This window comes from Filicampus tigris, chromosome 10 (assembly GCF_054856515.1).
Source record: "Filicampus tigris isolate MCC_2025a chromosome 10, RoL_Ftig_1.0, whole genome shotgun sequence".
NCBI lineage: Eukaryota > Metazoa > Chordata > Actinopteri > Syngnathiformes > Syngnathidae > Filicampus > Filicampus tigris.
This window is the reverse complement of record NC_141226.1, coordinates 19,414,668-19,432,708: the sequence shown is the minus strand read 5'-3', so window position 1 is coordinate 19,432,708 and position 18,041 is coordinate 19,414,668. Positions and strand designations below refer to the sequence as shown.

Genomic DNA, 18,041 nt, shown 5'->3' with positions numbered 1-18,041 from the left:
AAATCATTTCTTCCACAGCGTTCTTCCCATCTCTAGCTAGTAGCGATGAGATCAGGAATGCATCCACACTTGAAAAGTGTGCACGGTAGTTGAATCAGTCTCTCGCTCTCTCTCGCGCCATACAGATGAAGTGCCGGATGAGCTGGTGGAGCCTTTCTACAGGGACCAGTACAACCAGGAGCACCTGAAGCCACCGGTGGCCAGCCTCCTCCAGTCGGCAGAGCTCTACTGCCGAGCGGGAAGCCTGATTCTTCGAAGCGATGCCGTCAAACCTTTACTGGGTCACAACGCCGTCATCCAGGCTCTGGCCCAGAAAGGTTTATATGTCACCGATCAGGACAGACTCGTCACGGAGAGAGATCTGACCAGCACGCCCATACTCATGGTGAGTGATCATGTTTTGCTATATTCAAGAGGGTTCTACTATTAGACTGCCCTTAAGTTGTGCGATGCTCAAAGCAAAATAGCCACGAATGACGGGTTTCCTATTGCAATTTATTACTTACTGTCCACTCTCTGTGTCATCGGACTGCGCTGGACAAACATGCGTCACCTAACTTGAGGCCGAGATACAAAAAAAAAAAAGCCTGTGTAAGATTTTCGTAATGTGATTACTGTGAATGCTGAGAGAGTTTCTGCAACACTGAGAGTCAAACATTGTTGATGTTACTATAAAATGCTCATTGTTTTAATGGTGGATTCTGGCGCGGGCTTCTCTCACAAGCTATTATTACATCATTCAAAACTGGGTAGGGGCACAACAATCAATTCAAGCCAACTCAAGTGTATTATACAGCCCTCAATCCCAAAAGAATCTCAAAGGGCTTCACTTGCCCACAGTTCACAAAAATCAAAAACATTGCCTGGTGTAAATCTCCCATCAAAATAAGAGAAAATTCAAAGGGAGAACCTATTTGGTTGGTAAAAACAGGAAGAAATCTTGAGAAGGCATCCAGGATGGCAAGCGGTCAACAGTGAAATCAAATGATATGATGCTGTACTCTGTTATCTCAAATAGCATGACACCTCTGGAGAAGTGTTTTTCCAGAACCTTTCCCAGATGGCCAAAGTTGAATCCTCCACAGCTACAGCATCACTTCCCTCATTCATTTATGGAATATGAGCTATGCAGCAAAATCCACCCATTTTTTAGCCATCTCAGGGAGCGGCCATTTTGTCATTTCTGTTGACTGTTCTGTTGAAAATTACATAATAACTACTCAGGGCTAGGGTATCGACCAATCACGGCTGACCTGTTTTTTTTAAGCTGAGCCGTGATTGGTCGTTACCTTAGCCCTGAGTAGTTGTGATATCATTTTCAGTCGATAGAAGTGAAAAAATGGCCTCCCCCAGAGGTGGCTAAAAACCAGTAGATTAATAATTATTCCACAAACGCAACATTTATCAGAATGCCTTGTTTCAACTAGTGGGCTTGCATAGAACATATTCTTGAAAAAAATATGTTTGGGTTGACTTTCCTTTAAGTCAAGATTTATAGCCTGCTGAAATCTTTTTACTAGCTCTCAGAGTCACGAAAGACCAGCATGTTATTCTGTCATTGATCATTAAGAATTCTGCCAATTGTGTGGAATTGATTTTTGGTTCATTGTGTGATAACGCAGGTGAGGTTAAATTACTGTCAATAGCACTACTTGTAGTTGTAAAGCGCAGAGGCACCGTCGATCCTGTGCCAACTATCTGTAGTTTGTGGTCTGGAAAAGAAACAACATGCAATAGACTAAATAATTTGTTCTCTAAAATGTCTTTTTAGTTGTAAACAAAGCACTTTACATAACAGTGAAAACTGTAAATCTTAACACAAATGAATGATAGTAAAACATACAGAAGACACCAGAAAACAACAGAACAGTGTCAGTCTCATTTCGGCTCAAAATAGTATCTGAGCATTGATCTCTTCTTCATTGTGACAATTGTGTTTATTCTCTGTTAGTGAGCAATTAATCTGACGTGGTTCTAAGCGTGACAGTATGTGTACTTTGTTTGTCATGACCGCAAAGGGAAACCACACGTGGCAGAAACGTCTCATGGTTGGCGACCATCACTTCAAAAGGTGTCTGCATTGCAGTGTGCCCTCCCCTCCCGGACTCCTCCCTCTGCCATCTTTCTCACGCTTTCATTTCTTCTCGCTCTCCCTTTGTCACCTGCCTCCACATGTCCTCTGCTTTCCAGCCTTTCCCTCTGGAAGTCTAGCTCATCACAAACCGGAAGTGACAGCTGAATTGGAATTAGTCTTGCCACTACTGACTGTAGTTTTGCTTAACACGTGTTTTCAAGCTTCAAGGACGTTTCTATGGGTCCAGTGTAGGCACGATGATGCAAGCATGTCGTGGGGGATGGAGATCTGGTGCAGTAGTAAATCAGACCATTTTATTTCATTAATGCGAAAGTCAGAGACAAGCAGTCAGTTCGACTAACTGACTCGGGCGTAGGGTTGGGCAAAATGATAGATTGCGATGGATTCTGTCGGTTGTGTGGAATTGATTGTGATTAATTATGTGTTGAATCAATAGAGGCAAAAATAAGTGGACTACTACTTTGATAACTGCAGCATCAACATGTCGCCATGCTATTTGTTACATAGTATTACATGTTTTATTGTTAAAGCAGTTGACTTTTGCTTGTGTTTTTTATATAAAACAGGGAGTTCCAAAGCATTTGGCATTTTAAATATGAATATTTGAGTAGCTACATGTCCTACGCAAACAAAATTAAGTAATTAAGTATTTCTTGACATGATGTTAGCACACACAAACAGTAGATTCTTTCTTGTTGCGGCTTCTTTGCTTTCGTAACCATTTCTTTTGTCAGTTCCATTTACTTCACTCTGAAGTTAGTTTCAGATATTTGAAGGCTCACAAGGCCCTCTTTCCTTTATCTTTTTAATATTGAATTTCTATCCAATATTGTAGTGACGTCCACTTAGTCAAGCCAGTGTCTATTTTCAATGGTGGATAGAGTTAGAATTCGTCACTGTAGGGTGACCCGGGCTCAAAACACTCTTCTTTACAGTAGCTCATTGAGTTGTTAAGTGTACAGTATCTGAAGATTTCAAATCCATCTGTTTTTGTTTTTTGGGGGCAAAAACGCTTGCCCTTTCATTTTGATTTGTAGGCAGCGAAACTGATGACCTCATGGTTTTCCAAAGACTGTATAACTCATGTCGAGGAAGAAGAGGGGTGAGAGTGTGGCAGTAAGTCAGTCAGTCAGTCAGAGGACAAATGGATGCAGAAAAAAGGGGGATGGGAGTCCTGGTTTGCTGACGAGTAGAAACCGTTAATAAAAGAGCGAGATGAGGAGTCAAGGAAAAGCGTGGAAACGCACGACGGACGGAGCAAAGGAGGAGGACTTGATGTGCAGTACTGCAGCAAAGTGGAGGGTGGAGTCTCACAGTGAGTCAACGTGTGTCTGCTGCTCGTATGAGTGCCATCCCTCCCTTTCCATTAAACACGCACACACTGCAAAGTCTGTCAGACCTTCACGAATGTGAGTGTGACCCCCCCCCTTTAATTATCTGCTGAGCATTAAAACACTGATATGAAAAAGAGTTAGAGACCAGAAGGGTGGAATAGTAATTGAATGTATCTGCAGAAAGGCACGTAGCTCTCATAAAAACACTCTGTTTGCCACGAGGCATGTCAATTTTTGTTTTTATGTTATTTGTAACTGAGCCGAGCAAAGTAGGTGCAAAATCCTGCCCTAACAACCCTTCTTTTGCTCCCAACGTTGTGATTGTGTACCTGTGTGAAGCACACTTTGTTTTTTTGCGGGGCAGGGACAAAGAGGCTACTTATGTGTTTGCTCAGCTGCATTGACCTTTAAAAATGCCTTTGAGCGAGGTCACACAAACACAACACATACAGTCTTGCAAAAAAGAGTAAGGATGAATACTGATGGTCCTTCAAGTGTGGCTGCTCTGCCATTTTCACACCCTTAAAAGGTGGTGTCTGCCACCAAGAATGGGGGTTTCCTTCTGGCATCTACATATGCACGCGCACATGACACACACAAGATACAAGACACAACGCATGGCTTTTAAGTGCATACTATACAGTTTGTAGGTGGCTGTCGACTTGACTGTCAGTCTAAATACATGTCATACAAGCAGTGCTAAACAGGTATATTACACTAGCAGTCGGCAACTATTTTTGGAATTGAAGATGGAGCTAGTGTGAATCTTTAAAGACAAGGGCCAAGCAGAATAGCCAAAGCTAGCTAGGCTAACCGCTATTCTCATGCACCAGCAGCTAATTTTTGTACACTTTGACCAGTTCTATCAAGACTGTGGTGTCTTGTTGGCTGGGCACTTGCTAGCTAGCTAGCTTATAGGCTTACTTTTTTGAGACCGTTCCATGAAACCTAACATGCTTGGAGATGCTTTGACCTATTTACAGAGGCACAGCCATGATGCACCTGTTTGTCAAAATAGCTTTTTTTTTTGTTTGTTCCGTCTCTCTGTGAGTCCTGGTACCAAATGCTGCGAGGAGACCTTCCAGCATCATGAAGTGCTTTATGAACACTTTCAATTTTAGTAGGCTACCGGTAAATTTGTCACTGTCAAAACAAGCGATGTTCTTTGTACACTATATTAAATGCTTTGGACCTCTCTGCCTGGAACTCCCACACATACTTTGAGATAAGCTTCTTGCCCTCATTAATGATTAAGGAGTTTTATGCAAAATTAAGCTCAGAGAAGCTTCAATCACCCCCAGAAAGTGGAGTGGGTTTTGATGGAAATCTTTGCTGGAGCAAAGCTAGCCGCTCTGCACAAAGCACAGTCAGTCAGTCGTGCTGCATTAACTCTGCATGCGGTGTCAAGTATTGGGCAATGTTTGTATAGTGCTGGAATTCTGAAACATATTTGACATAATTACAAAAAGTGGCAGCTCACAGGAATTTAGGCTTTGTATAGTATGTTCAAATGACATACCTCTGAATGAACTTCTTTAATCAACTAATTTAATTCAGTGCATATAAAAGGTTTACACATCCCCGTTCAAATTCCAGGTTATTGTGCCATAAAAACCTAGACCAGGATAACTCATTTAAATATTTTAACCACATAATACTGTGAGTGACTCTGAAGACTAACTCTAACCTACAATTCAATTGAGAAAAAAAAAAGTGAAATTTTGCACAATTATGCATAACCTATTATAACTGATTTGGCCGTGGTCTGCATCTTATAAATGGCATCCCCATAAGAGGGTGTGTACACTAGTGCAATTACATTATCTCACTTGTTTGTTTGTACTACCCGTCTCTCAAAGTTATACAGGTAATATTGATGGTGGGAAAGGTTTTGAATTGGGGAAGGCCTTTTTTTGTTTTAGGTGCTCGAAGCAAGGTCTGTTAAGGTATTTATGAGTTTGATCGGGAAGAACTTGACTCATCTCTGATCTAAACCCAATTAAACACCTCTTCGATAAAGTAGAACAGGTCCCTCTCTTACAATAACAGCGACCGCTAACCTCACGTTATTTTGGATGAATGGACAAAATTACAGATTTTTTTCTTTCTAGAAGAGGGGAAGCTGTTGTACTGTAGTTGAAAAGAGTGTGTGTCCCAATAACTTAGTTCAGCTTGTATACAGCTAGCTTATAATTTATAGGTTTTTTTTAAACAGAAACCATGTCATATTTATTGTTGTCTGTCATCGAATGTTTTGTTCTTGAAAGTTTGAGTGTCTTGAGTTGAAAAAAGATTTCTGTATCAGATGACTTTTTCCAAATGAGAAAAATGAGCCTCACTATTTTCCTCTCAGATCAAATGTGTTTGATTTTCTTGTGATTAAATTAAAAAAAAAAAAAAGAAGTGCTGCTGACATTAGGCCCTTTTCAGTCAGGTTTTGGTGTCATGTATCATACTTATTATTCTTCTTGAGTAGTTTTCTTCCAATGGGCATATTTCTTTTCGAGCACACTGTCTGTTTAGATTGGCAGGATGAGCACGTGGAGAAGACGTCAAGCACTAGCCCAGAGTCATTGGCTTTTTTTCTTTTTCTTTTTCTTTTAGGGAAACACACTGTGCTAGCCAACAGAACCGTCGCTGGCGGGATGAGGTCTTGTAGGTTACGGAGCAGCTGACTTGAGATGTTTGTTCAGTCAGGATGGATGCTTTGTTAAGCTACAATATTTTTAAGTTGACCCACAGTGTGACAGGAAAGGGAAGTGGAGGTCAAATAGCCCGCCCGACCTGGCCTGGTCTGGCCTAGCCTGGCGTAGCCCAGAGTTAGATTAGAAAGGCCAGCAGAATGTCAGGCTTTGTGTACACCAGTGACCCTATTTTCATGCCCAGTGCAAGTCTAGCGCAAAAGTGCAGTCTAATGCAGTCTAGTCTAGTGCACATGGGTGGAGTTTTCTTTCTTTTGGTATTTTCATCAAGGGCATAGTTTGAAATGGGCGTTTGCACTGTTGTAGAAGTGAACACACCGACTTTTATTCCCAGCCAATCGAAGTGGCTCCCTCATTCCCTTTAAATACAGTACAGGCGAGGCATGCGGTCTACATGGTCGTAGCATAACAGACTCGCTGGAGTCCGTGCAGGAGATCAGAGTGTGCAAAGTAGGTTTTATAAGGAACCGCAAGAAGATCTCCACTTGCGGCTGATGCAGGAATATTATGTATTAAAGATGAACATGATAATCAGTATTCAATTTTTTGGGGGTGAACTGATAAAAAATGTATTGCACTACTTGGCTGCAACCAGCAGAGGCACTGTTGATTTAGTCTTAACTATTTAATGGTCTGAAGAAGAAGGGATTCCTATGGAATTTCTTACTTTTCATTTCATGCCTAATCCAGTATATGTACAACCAACCTCCGCATTCGGCAAAACAGGTAAATGGCGGAACCCTAAAGCACTATATTGGGACAAAACACGCACAGGAACGTTAACGGTCTAATGTCTTTTGTTTTGTTTTGATTATTTCCGAGAAAAAAAATATATGCAATGGAAGATGAGTTATCCAGTCATTATGTGCAATTGTGCAATATTAATAAGACATTGAGGTAAATTGATCTCTATTGGGTCTTATTTGCAAATGAGCATGATTAAATTTGTGATACATGTCTCTCCAGACATCCCACTTGGCGCTGATAGACACACTGATGATGGCGTACACGGTGGAGATGATGAGTGTGGAGCGGGTGATGTCCTGCATCAACAGACATTGCTCCGCAGGGCCCTCGCACATCGACACGCACGTCCACGAGCAGCCTTATGACACCGAGGATGCCATCACCACGTGGCTCAACAAGGTAAGAAGTGCAGTCTATATGCGCATCCTTAACAAGCGCGCAGCTTTTATTAGAGTAAATAAGTTAGCAGTCAAGTCCTTAGACCTTGTTTCAATTCTCATGTTCGCATGAGAGTAATTAAGGAAGCAGATAGGATCACATTGAATTATGTCTTGGATCTTATATAGCTCTAAATGACATCAGCCTCACATTTAAAGTTCCTGTAAAGGGATTGGTGAACAGAAAGTTGTAATACATGAGACATTGTTTGAAGATAACTGCTGTAAACTTGCAAAGACTGAGAACTGTGAAATACTCAATAGTGGCAATATAGCTTCAAGCTGTTTTCACAATTTCAGTTTCATTGATTTATTTATTTTTTGACAGTGGCTAAAATTGCGCCGCGTGACGAACTTTGGAGTTTGGCATTAGTCGCTCCTCCCACTATATAAGAATCGGAGCTTCTTCGCTTGCATCAGCAGTTCTCCAGCGCAATTGCGACATGCTGTTAGCTGGCTAGCTAGCTATGCCTACACCCCGAAAAAGCATCTTCCCCTCGGACAGTCTGCTGAGGTGGCCGCTTTAGAGCGCCTCATTGTGACCCAGGAGTGCACATACATCTTGGAGATAAGAGTGAGGTGAAAAAGATCAAGTCTGACTAGACAGCCAGCGTGCAGACTGTGGGTTCGGACTGGTGTGGCCGCTTTAGAGCGGCTCGTTGTCGGCCGTGAGTGAGCACACGTCATGCAGAGAAAGACTGAAGTGCAAGGTCTGACTTCAGTTCTCGTTTCTCTGAGTGCACCCTCACACTTATGCTTAGCCGTTTTCACCTGTTGTAACACAGAAAACTTTATTGGAAATGCAGCACAGCACTGAATGCTTTGAGATTGTTCAAGAAATGCAATATAAATTCTGCAGTTCTCATGATCACTCTCATTCAAGTTTTCTAGCCAAAGGCAAAGACAAAGGGATTTATTTGCAGGCATTAAAGCATGGTGGATCGTTTCCGTTTTTTAAAACTTGCACTGCACGCTTTGCATTGGCTGATTCATGCCTGCATCCCCAGGCCAAGATGTTGCATCACACTTTCTACGGAACCTTTTCAGACAGTAATTAAAGGTGGTGCTGAAAGCAAAGTTTTGTTTTATTTATGAAGGCTTTTGTCTCTTCTTTCAGTTTTCCCACCTCATGCAACACAAACTCCGTTCAGCCCATTACCGGTCGATGCTTGTGTGAAATGTGACCTCTGTTATGCTATCGCTGTCACTCCGCAGGTGAATGAACACCTGAGGGACATTCTTGTTGAAGAGCAGAAGCTGAAAGAAGTTTCCTACCAAGAAGCAAACTTGACGCCCAAGGTAAAAACGCCAAATCTTCCCACAAGCACAATCTCCCAAGACTTTCTTTACCATGGGTTTTCACACTTTTTCAGCCCGTGTTTAACAATCTTGGTCCTAATAAACTATATTTTACATTGCCAACATTGACATGCGCAGAGGATATAAAAAGTACATACCCCTGATCAAATGCCAGGTTTTTGTTATATAAATAATTAGACCAAGATAAATCATTACAATTCTTTGTCCACCACCAATGTGGTCCATTACCGCTACAAATCCCCATATAAACTTCATATGTACTTTTTTCTTGTCACTTTTCTGCTATCTAGCAGAAGCCCAAAAGGTTGTTTTTTTTGCTAATAATGACTGCTCATAATTCCTCTCCCCTTGTCTAAGGCTCCCAGGGCCAGTGGGGAAAAACAGCCCTAAAGCATGATCCTGCTACCAGCATGCCTGAACAGGCTTCTATCAGGAAGCAAGAAATGTCAGGAAAATCCTACTGGAACATCTGAGATTGATTTGAGGGTAGTCAGAGAGAGACAATTTAAACGGTGGCTGGTGTTTGTTTATTCTCATTTATCATGAGTTCCAAAATGGTTAATTCTGAACTGTGCGGCCACATTATTTCCCTTGTTTGATTTTACATCCCTCTCAAAAATATATAAAAAAATTCAATTGAGTTGTCCACCTTATAGGCCAAATTAATGATAGTAAAAGTTTGATTTATGATTTATCTTGGTCTAATTTTTTTTTTTTTTATATATATCAAAAAAACGTTGCATTTGAACAGGGATGTGCACTTTTTTATCCAGTGTACATATACAGTACCAGTAATCTTTATACAAAAATAACCCATAAAGAATACAGCAAACATAAATTAAAGGAATCAAACACAGTTAACAGCCCATTGCTAGAAGTTGTTTTTGTGCTTAATGATTCATAAGCTTGCTTATAGCGTTTCATTCATTACATTTATTGACAATTGACGATCCAATAAAAAAGTCCAATTTTTCAACCTCAATTAAATAGGCTTAGCATTTGGATGAACAAAACTTCATGTAAAATCAGGTCGATATTTTTGTGATTTTAGTTTATTAATACTGTACCGGCACAAAATTTCACATTTGTCTGTATGGTGGGTCAAGCTAACTATTTTCTCTACCGTCAGACTTTACGCTAATCTAGGTGCTATTGTGACTCACCACGCACTTCATTAGCTACACCTGCACCTCAATGTTGTTTTCTTTTAAATTTCTAATGCAGCTGTAGCATACGACCTCATTGAATTTCCGAAAAAGTCCAGGGTTTTACTTTATTATTTTTTCTCCTCGCTGAATCCCAGCCATAATATTTACAGCGTCAGTGGCATGTTTGCATCCACACAAGAAACCCAACAGTGCTGTAGCTCACACAGATCTGTCTACTAAATCGCATGGACAAATGAAGTGCTCAGTCATGCACCGGCTGCAAGGAAATGTTGGCACGAGCTGCGGCATCGCTGTCGGAGTGGACAAAGATGGGAGAGGAAGACGGAGAGGGGGGGAAAGTGAGGATGGGCAGTCAGAGTGAGGGAGAAAAATGTGGGGGACGGGGATAGGGATGCTCAGTCAGCTGGGGCAGAAAGAAGACTGGATGTTATATAAGGACCGTATGACACAACGAGCACGTGGAGAGTCAGATGCACGTTTCACAGTCAAGTGTCCTGCTATATCACTGTGCCTAATTAGGTCAACTAATCCATGTTTCTAAGTAAGTGAAAAAAATCGGGTCTGCTCACCATTGACTCAGCGGCACAGCAGTGTTTTAGGCGGAAATGAGTCTGCGTCCAAACGTACCTTCGTGGTTGGACAGTTCCTTCTGTACGGAAGTATTACAGCGATCCGTGTTTGACAAAACAGCCTAACTGCTTTCACTTATTGTTTAAAAAAACAAAACATTCAGACAAACATATTTTTTCCCCAAAAAAATCCCAGAGGAAGAGGCGCAGTTTTATGACAACAAATGTACAATCTGAAGCTGTTTTCAAGACTTCTCATCGGTTATTAATGCATAAAAGTGACGGACAAAGTGGGGACAGACCAATAGTATCAATTTGTGGGAAAAATGAACATACGAGGTTTCTACCCAACAGTGATGATATTTACTTCATTGATCTCACTGTAGTTTAGATGTACAGCGAGTGGTATTTTTTTTTGTTTCTTTGTGTTATTTGGACAAACGAATAAGTCACCAATCGGTGTAATTTGATGACGTCAAGCTTGCATTGGTGTCCACCCAGTCTGTTCAGTGATGCGACACTCACGTTGGCACATATCAGTTTTTCATCCACATATGGAAGAAGTCTGATTCTGCTCTGAAGCTATCCGATTATATGTGCTTTTTTGTCTCTACGCGCTGCCATGACACAAATTCAGATTGTGCCACTTGAGGACAAAAAAATTAACAAAACAGTGTCACTTAACGCATGCAGTGTAAATGCAGCCTCAGTATGTGACAGTTTATACAAAGAACACAATATAACAAAAATAGTACAATGCACCGATGACCATTCTCCAAAAGATATTAGCCCAAAACTCATCAGTTAATGCAGACGTGGCATTTAGTATAATGCACAGTTGCTGAGTCATATGGTGAGATTGTCCCTCTTACAGAACAAAGTTACTTAAAAAAAAAAAAAAGCCTGCAGCATTAGGCGAGTTACTAAATGTACTTAGTAAAGCGCTTTTCATCTGATGTGGGACTTCCCCTGAAGCAGTTCTCCTGTGTCATTTTACACCAAACCAACTTGCGTATTTTGACACCTTCCGAAAATTCTCAAATTCTTCCACAACAAACTCATCCAAGCGCGTCTTTATGTGCCATGATTTACCACGCGTTGTTTGTGTCGTAATTTGCATGTCACAACAATGAGTGAGGGCGAGGTCTTTTAAAGTGTGCTCACTCGCTCTCTACCGCCGGAGCTCGAACAGACATCTATTCATTGAGCTGGATACACTCGGAGGAGCCAATTTCACGCACACACACAAACTCATGCAGGAGCACAAGACACTTTTTCTATTCTGGGATGGTGTGAATAATCATTAACGGAGGTCTTATGACTAATTGCAAAAGCACATTTGTGGGTGGAGCCTGTGAGAATGTTTGTGCCAAATGTGCCGATGTCACATTTGCTCACATAGTTTAGTTAAAATGTCATTGTTGACATTGTGATGGCTGGGTGAATTTTGACATGTTCGTGAATATTAGTCTTAATGTCTGCATTTGTGTGCAGTTGCTCAGGGCTCAGGGAACGACCAATCACGGCTCAGCTTCAGAAAAACAGGTGAGCCATGATTGGTCGTTACCTGGGCCCTGAGCAACTGTGATGTCATTTTCAGTCGACAGCAAGTGACAAAATGGCCGTCCCCTGAGATGGCTAAAACGGGTGGATTTTGCTCGTTAATTCATATCCCACAAATGCAATATTAATCCGAATGCCGTGTTTGAACATGATGGTAAAGAAAATTTGGGGGTTGACTTGTCCTTTATACTGGTGCTGAACTGCAGCTTACAACAACTGCAAAGCTTGAGCTGTCAAATACTCATGGCCTCACGTCTGTCCGAATGAGACCTGCAACAAAATGGAAAAATTGAACTTTTAGCACCCCCAGTATTAGCCATTGTTCTTTCTTAATGAAACGTGTCATTTAAACTGTGCTTTTTTTTTAATTTGGGGAGCTTTTGTCCCTTCACTGTATACAGCAACAGAATTTGCTTGTTACTGAGCGTTAATACCACTCTCTCCTGTTGTTGTCCAATCATCCTTCACCATCAAGTCTTCCAACAAATGGTACTGGAGACTTGTACCTGTAAGTCCATTCAGTCCTAAAACACACCCCTCCCAAAACCTTGTATCTCACCAGAACCTGTCACCCCCCCTGCCACCCCACCTCCACCTCCATTCCTATTTGCATGTAGCCTCAAACCTTATCCCCATATTGAAGTATAATTGATCTAGAGTTGATCAATGAGACAGAGAATGTGACTAAAGCTGTGTGGTCTTGAACTATGCAAGCCTGACTCTGCTCCTGTGTGTTTATTGCTAAACTGGGAGTTTGAGACAAATGTAGTGATTTTGTCTTTGTGGCTTGAAATGGCCCACAGCCAGGGAGACTCAAGAGAATATCTGCAGTTAGGAAGCAGCTCTAACTCTTATGTGTTGTCTACCACAGCAGTGTTTCCCAACTTTTATTGAGCCACAGAGTAAATTTGACGATTTTAGAAAAATCTCAAGGCACGCACTAATCTCCCCCCCCCCCCAACAAAAATAAAAAGTCACAAAAATATACTTATGCAGCATTGTGATATTGGGTTCTGTCTATTTGAACACAAAGCTATTATTGTTTTGTTTGAGTGGCAACAGGTGGATACGCAGGTGAATTGGACCTTCTGCCATCTAGTGGCAAAGTATCGTTATGCCTGTCGTGATACATTGCTGGCATAGATAGATACATTACATTTGGTGTAAATAAATAAGATTTTTGGGCCCAATTAAGTAAAATTGTATAATTTCTGGCTTGTGCTGTAGATACAAAACGCTGCATTGGGTACAAGTAATTTAAAACCAATTACAAGTGAAAGATTTTGACGGCTTTGTTATAATTAATACTGCTGCTTGCATCTGATTATTTGCATGTTTAATTGGTTGGTCTTGCCACCTCGCGCTTCCCTCCCCAGTTTGTGTGCATGAAAAAAAAGCTGTCTATAACCAGCCCGATGACACATGCAGTACTGTATCATATTTGTGACGATGTCGTTGTGTCATTGGTTGTCATGGTTTCAGGCTCGCTACAGGAGGGCGCATGTCCAGCAGAACAGCGCACCCTTGCTCCCCCTGGTGGACAACCTGCTAAAGGACAACACAGATGGCTGCGCCCTGGCGGCTCTGCTGCATTTCTACTGCCCACAGGCTGTTCGATTAGAAGGTGGGGGCCCACATGTTGTCTGCACATGTTTCTTTGTTGTTGTTTTTTTGGCACTCGAAAATGAACAAATCCACCAAATTGATGAGACAGCTACACACAAGATATCAAAGCCAAAGCAGCCCGTTTGAACTTTAGTGTATTTGTTCACCAAAAGCAGTGTCGTCGATGATGACCTTAGAAAGACCGCAAGGCAGGAAGGAAGGAGGAGAAACAAAGACCATTTTTCTCTGCGCTTACTTTGCGCTCTCTACAAATGCTTTGTGTTGGGCTGTGATTGGTCACAAGGTCTGTGTGACGTTGGAGTTCTAGGAGGCTGCCGGCTGCGCTTTCAAAGATAAACAGCTCAAGCGTCTGTGCTCTGAATGTTCACACACACACACACACACGCACACACACACACACACACACAAATGCGCCAGATGTGAGAGTTGGCTAAATTTCGCATCAATTTCAAAATGTCATGAATGTGTTTGATGACAGTTTGGTACAGTAAAAGAGAAACCGAGATTCTGATAGGTGTCCTGTAGCAAACCAAACATATCTTGATGATTCATCCAGTTTCAAATTTGTTACAGATTCTTTCAAGAGTATAAGAGGGGCAGTTTGGGCAATTAATTGCTTATATTTAAGATTACATATTTTAAGTCAAAGCAAATTATGCCTGTTCTTTGTCTGCCAGAGTATATTTTCATTTCAGGCAGTTTTTGTGTTAGGCATTTTTTCCCCCCAAAAAAAAAAATCTTAAAATATTATTACGGTATTATTAGATATTATTGAGATTTTATTACTTGAGAAATATGATGGGCATAAGTAGAAAATAACAGTAGACTAGTTTACTATGTCATTTTTTAAAAGTAATTAGTAGTAGTAATTAAGTAATATATTTGGCATTTCATTTTTAAGCCCAGTTTTGGCAGTATAGGAAATATTTTCTGTCAAGTGTAAACATAGCCTTATCTTCCCCTCGTCTTCCTGTCACCCCTCCCATGCGTGCACGCTTAACCCCGCCCCCGGCCGAGCAGATATCTGCCTGAAGGAGATCATGTCGCTGGCTGACAGTCTGTACAACCTCCAGCTGGTGCAGGACTTCTGCAGGACGAACCTGAACCGCTGCTGTCACTTCAGCCTGGAGGACATGCTCTACGCGCATGCATCCATTAAGGTAGGTATCCAGATGAAACCGGTCTGCACAAATTCCGTTCGCATTGGAAACAACTGACAGACATGCGTTCTAAAATTGTAGGGGGGAAAAATGTTTGACAGACATTTACAAAAAAATACTTAATACAAAATCAACAGACAGGGTCGTAGGAGAAAAAAAAATGGAATTGGTGCCAAGGCAGGTAACAAGGCAGCAATAGTGGTTCATGTCTGCCTCACAGTTTTGGGTTCTGTGTCTGTTCTTCTCCTTAAAAAGAAATGAAAACAGTGGTACCTTGAGATCTGAGTCACTTGACATATGTGTCTTACCAGATGGGATTTTTTTGCTTTGAATCGCGAGCAAAAATTGGCGAGCACTGTATAGTGGCAAAGAGCACTCTAAAAACATTTAGGTTAAAAATAACACCATTTTGGGTAAAAAATGGACCGATCCAGTAATTGGGTCAATTTGACCCACTTTCTTGCATTGTTTTGTACAAAACAGCCCAATTTTTTAGCTTGTTTTGTGCAAAACTACCAATTTCTGGGGTTGTTTTATGCGAAAACAACCCAGAAACTTGGTTTAGGGTTAGGCTCTATTGACCCAGCTAGTGGATTGGTCCATTTTTGACCCAGAATTGGGTTATTTTTAACCCAAGTGTTTTTAGCATAAACTCAACTCAAGTCACTTAACAAACAACAGTTTGCCAGGTAGTGAACAATTCTTCAAAAAAGAGGCATCATGCTGTTTTTTACCCACTCCCAGTTTCATTTCAAACTAAACATAAAACAAAATGAGTCATAGGGGCCGTTTTCGGACAGTATGCTACTATGCAGTTGTGCAACATTTACGAGTGGTACCTTGAGGTACAACTGACCTGGCTAGAGATACAAGCGGAAGATTTTTTGCTTTGACTTGCGAGTGCAGCAGTTTGACGGATTGTGTACAATTAAAAGAAGAGACTTCAAGACCTAGTTGAAGTTTACTGTCAAAGAAATATAAAACAAAGACAATTACAATGACAATTTCTGTGTTTAGAACAACCACTTAGCTTTGCCTTAAGGAAGTTCGCCTAGCTTAATGCTAACAAACAATGCCAAATGCCGTTGTCGTGCTAGCAGTTAGGATCGAAAGTTAGTTTTAGAAGCAACGAATAGTTGAACACCAAACGTGAAGCAGTGTTTAATTCATTACATTCTGTTAAATGATCTTATTATTACTTTTCTTTTTCTTTTAATAAAGTACATTATGATAGAGTGCCCTTTTTCTTATCAAAAACACACATGCACAATGTTAGTTTTTCATGTCTCAAGGCACCACTATAATACATTTATAATTATAAACGTGCTGTTGAATTAATAGCCATTTGACAGCATTTCAAATTGAGCATTATTGTCTTTGAGTAGGCGCTCATTAGATTGTGTGGATGCGCCTGATACTGTGGTCTGCCAATGTGTAAAAACGGAATTTACAGTTAATCAAGTGAGTAATCTTATTTGTAATAAATCAGGAAAGATAATGAATGGAAAGATGCAGAAATGGATGGTTTTTGAATGTGGATTCATCTGAAAGGCATTCAAAAAAAGTTGCTTTGGAGAATGAGGAGAGAGACGGCGGGATATTACCAAAAGGGGAGAATGAGTCATGCAAGGAAAAACTGTCATGCCTTGGTGTGTGTGGCAGGCCTGACTCTTACTGGAGTTGTTATTGTGTGACTTTTTTTTTTGTTGCTCGAGCGAGTCTTGTCGCGCCGCCAGGCGAAATGAATGTGACAGTCTGTGTGTGACCTCGAGCATCAGTAGAACAGAGGACAAGACCAGTCCTGGCCTGTCTCTGCCTGCTTCTCTTGTTCCTTCTCCTCGTCACCCCTGCTGTTTTTTTTTTGTACAACAACAAAAACATGGGAACGTTACAGAAAATACAGCCGCCAATTGTGGCTCAGGCCAATTTGCTGTGTAATAGGAGCTCTGTTAGCATCGAAACTGGCCCAAGCCACACAGTCTTTAACGGTTCAACAGTGTGTAGAGAGCGTAGGCGGAAACATTCCGATTGCAGGCACAGCTGACTTCCGGGCTAGAAAACGTCACTATTGTGTTTTTGCCAAAGCATGTTTGTTTGTTGGTTGATCTGCAACATGTACTTTTCACTCTCACGTGAACAACAAAGCTCTTGTTGATGTTCAACACAGAGCTTTTTTTTTAGAGACATCCAATGATCCGTTTTCTGTAGCTTTTGTCCTCATCAGGGTCACGGGTGAGTCGGAGGTTATCCCGGCTAACTTTTGGCAGGAGATAGGGCACACCCTAGACTGGTCGTCAGCCAAATGCAGGGGCGCATTTCAACAAACAAACATTCACACTCACATGCACACGTATCAGCAAAAGTCTTCAATGAACCTAACTTACATGTTTTCCGATGGGTATCCACAGAAAAGCCATGCAAGTCAAAAACAAAAACCAAAGAATGACATGACTTCGATGTGATCCTCTCTAAACGTAGGCCCTTTTCACACTGCACTTGGTTTCTCATGGAGTTGACCGCAGGGTAGGCGCAGGACGGCACGAGGACAACAGTGCAAGCGTAGCCAGGTGCCTTTTCCCGCTGGTTTGGACTAGAAGTTCAACAATTCATCGATTAATCGACAACTAATTGATTTTATGAAAATAACCGAAAACTATTTTGATAGTCCATTTATCATTTAGTGACCCTGTTAAAAAAAAGTCTTAATGCAGACTTGATATATCAAGTGACATGATGACATTTTTCATGACTGTTTCTCTGGTTTTTGATAAACATCTAATGACCAGCTTGTGTTTAATTTATTAACCAAAGATGATTTTTTTTTTTTTTAAATACCTTTAAAGGATGACTGTTCGGTGTGTTCTGCCATGTACATAAATCATCGGTATAGGCCTCTACATCTACAGTGCGAATGGATTTGTCGTTAACATGCATAAACTGATTTCCAGATGGAGTTTTGACTGCTTTCAGGAGGCTTGTCATTAAACACCCCAGACAGTAAAACATGTACAGATTTCCCAGTACATGTGCTGTCACTCCTTATCCAGTTACCTAGCAACACAGGCCTTGACCTAATAGATCACTCAAATGGCTTGGAGAACACTGCGATCATCTAGCATCCTTAAACAAGCATGTCGCAAAAAATGGTGCAGTGCAAATAGAAACCTATTGAACATATTGCATTAACGTCCGTACACGCTCTTGACTGACATGTTAATGAAGTGTTAGTTTTTAGTTTATTATCGTGGTTAGGTTACCAGCACGCTTGTGAGGATAAGCCGTTTGGATAATGGATGGATGGATGGTTGACAAAATATCT

The 18,041-nt window shown here is 41.2% G+C and overlaps 1 protein-coding gene across 2 annotated transcripts in view; it reads left to right on the top strand.

Moving 5' to 3' along the window:
• camsap2b (calmodulin regulated spectrin-associated protein family, member 2b) overlaps positions 1–18,041 on the top strand; it is a 36,652-nt gene that overhangs the window by 5,152 nt on the left and 13,459 nt on the right. For both annotated transcript variants that reach the window (XM_086042852.1, XM_086042851.1), the window contains exons 2-7: positions 126–385; positions 7,098–7,277; positions 8,531–8,614; positions 12,412–12,444; positions 13,419–13,560; positions 14,583–14,722. In XM_086042852.1, the coding sequence (XP_085898978.1) occupies positions 126–385; positions 7,098–7,277; positions 8,531–8,614; positions 12,412–12,444; positions 13,419–13,560; positions 14,583–14,722 (839 nt within the window). The remainder of the gene's footprint in view (positions 1–125; positions 386–7,097; positions 7,278–8,530; positions 8,615–12,411; positions 12,445–13,418; positions 13,561–14,582; positions 14,723–18,041) is intronic.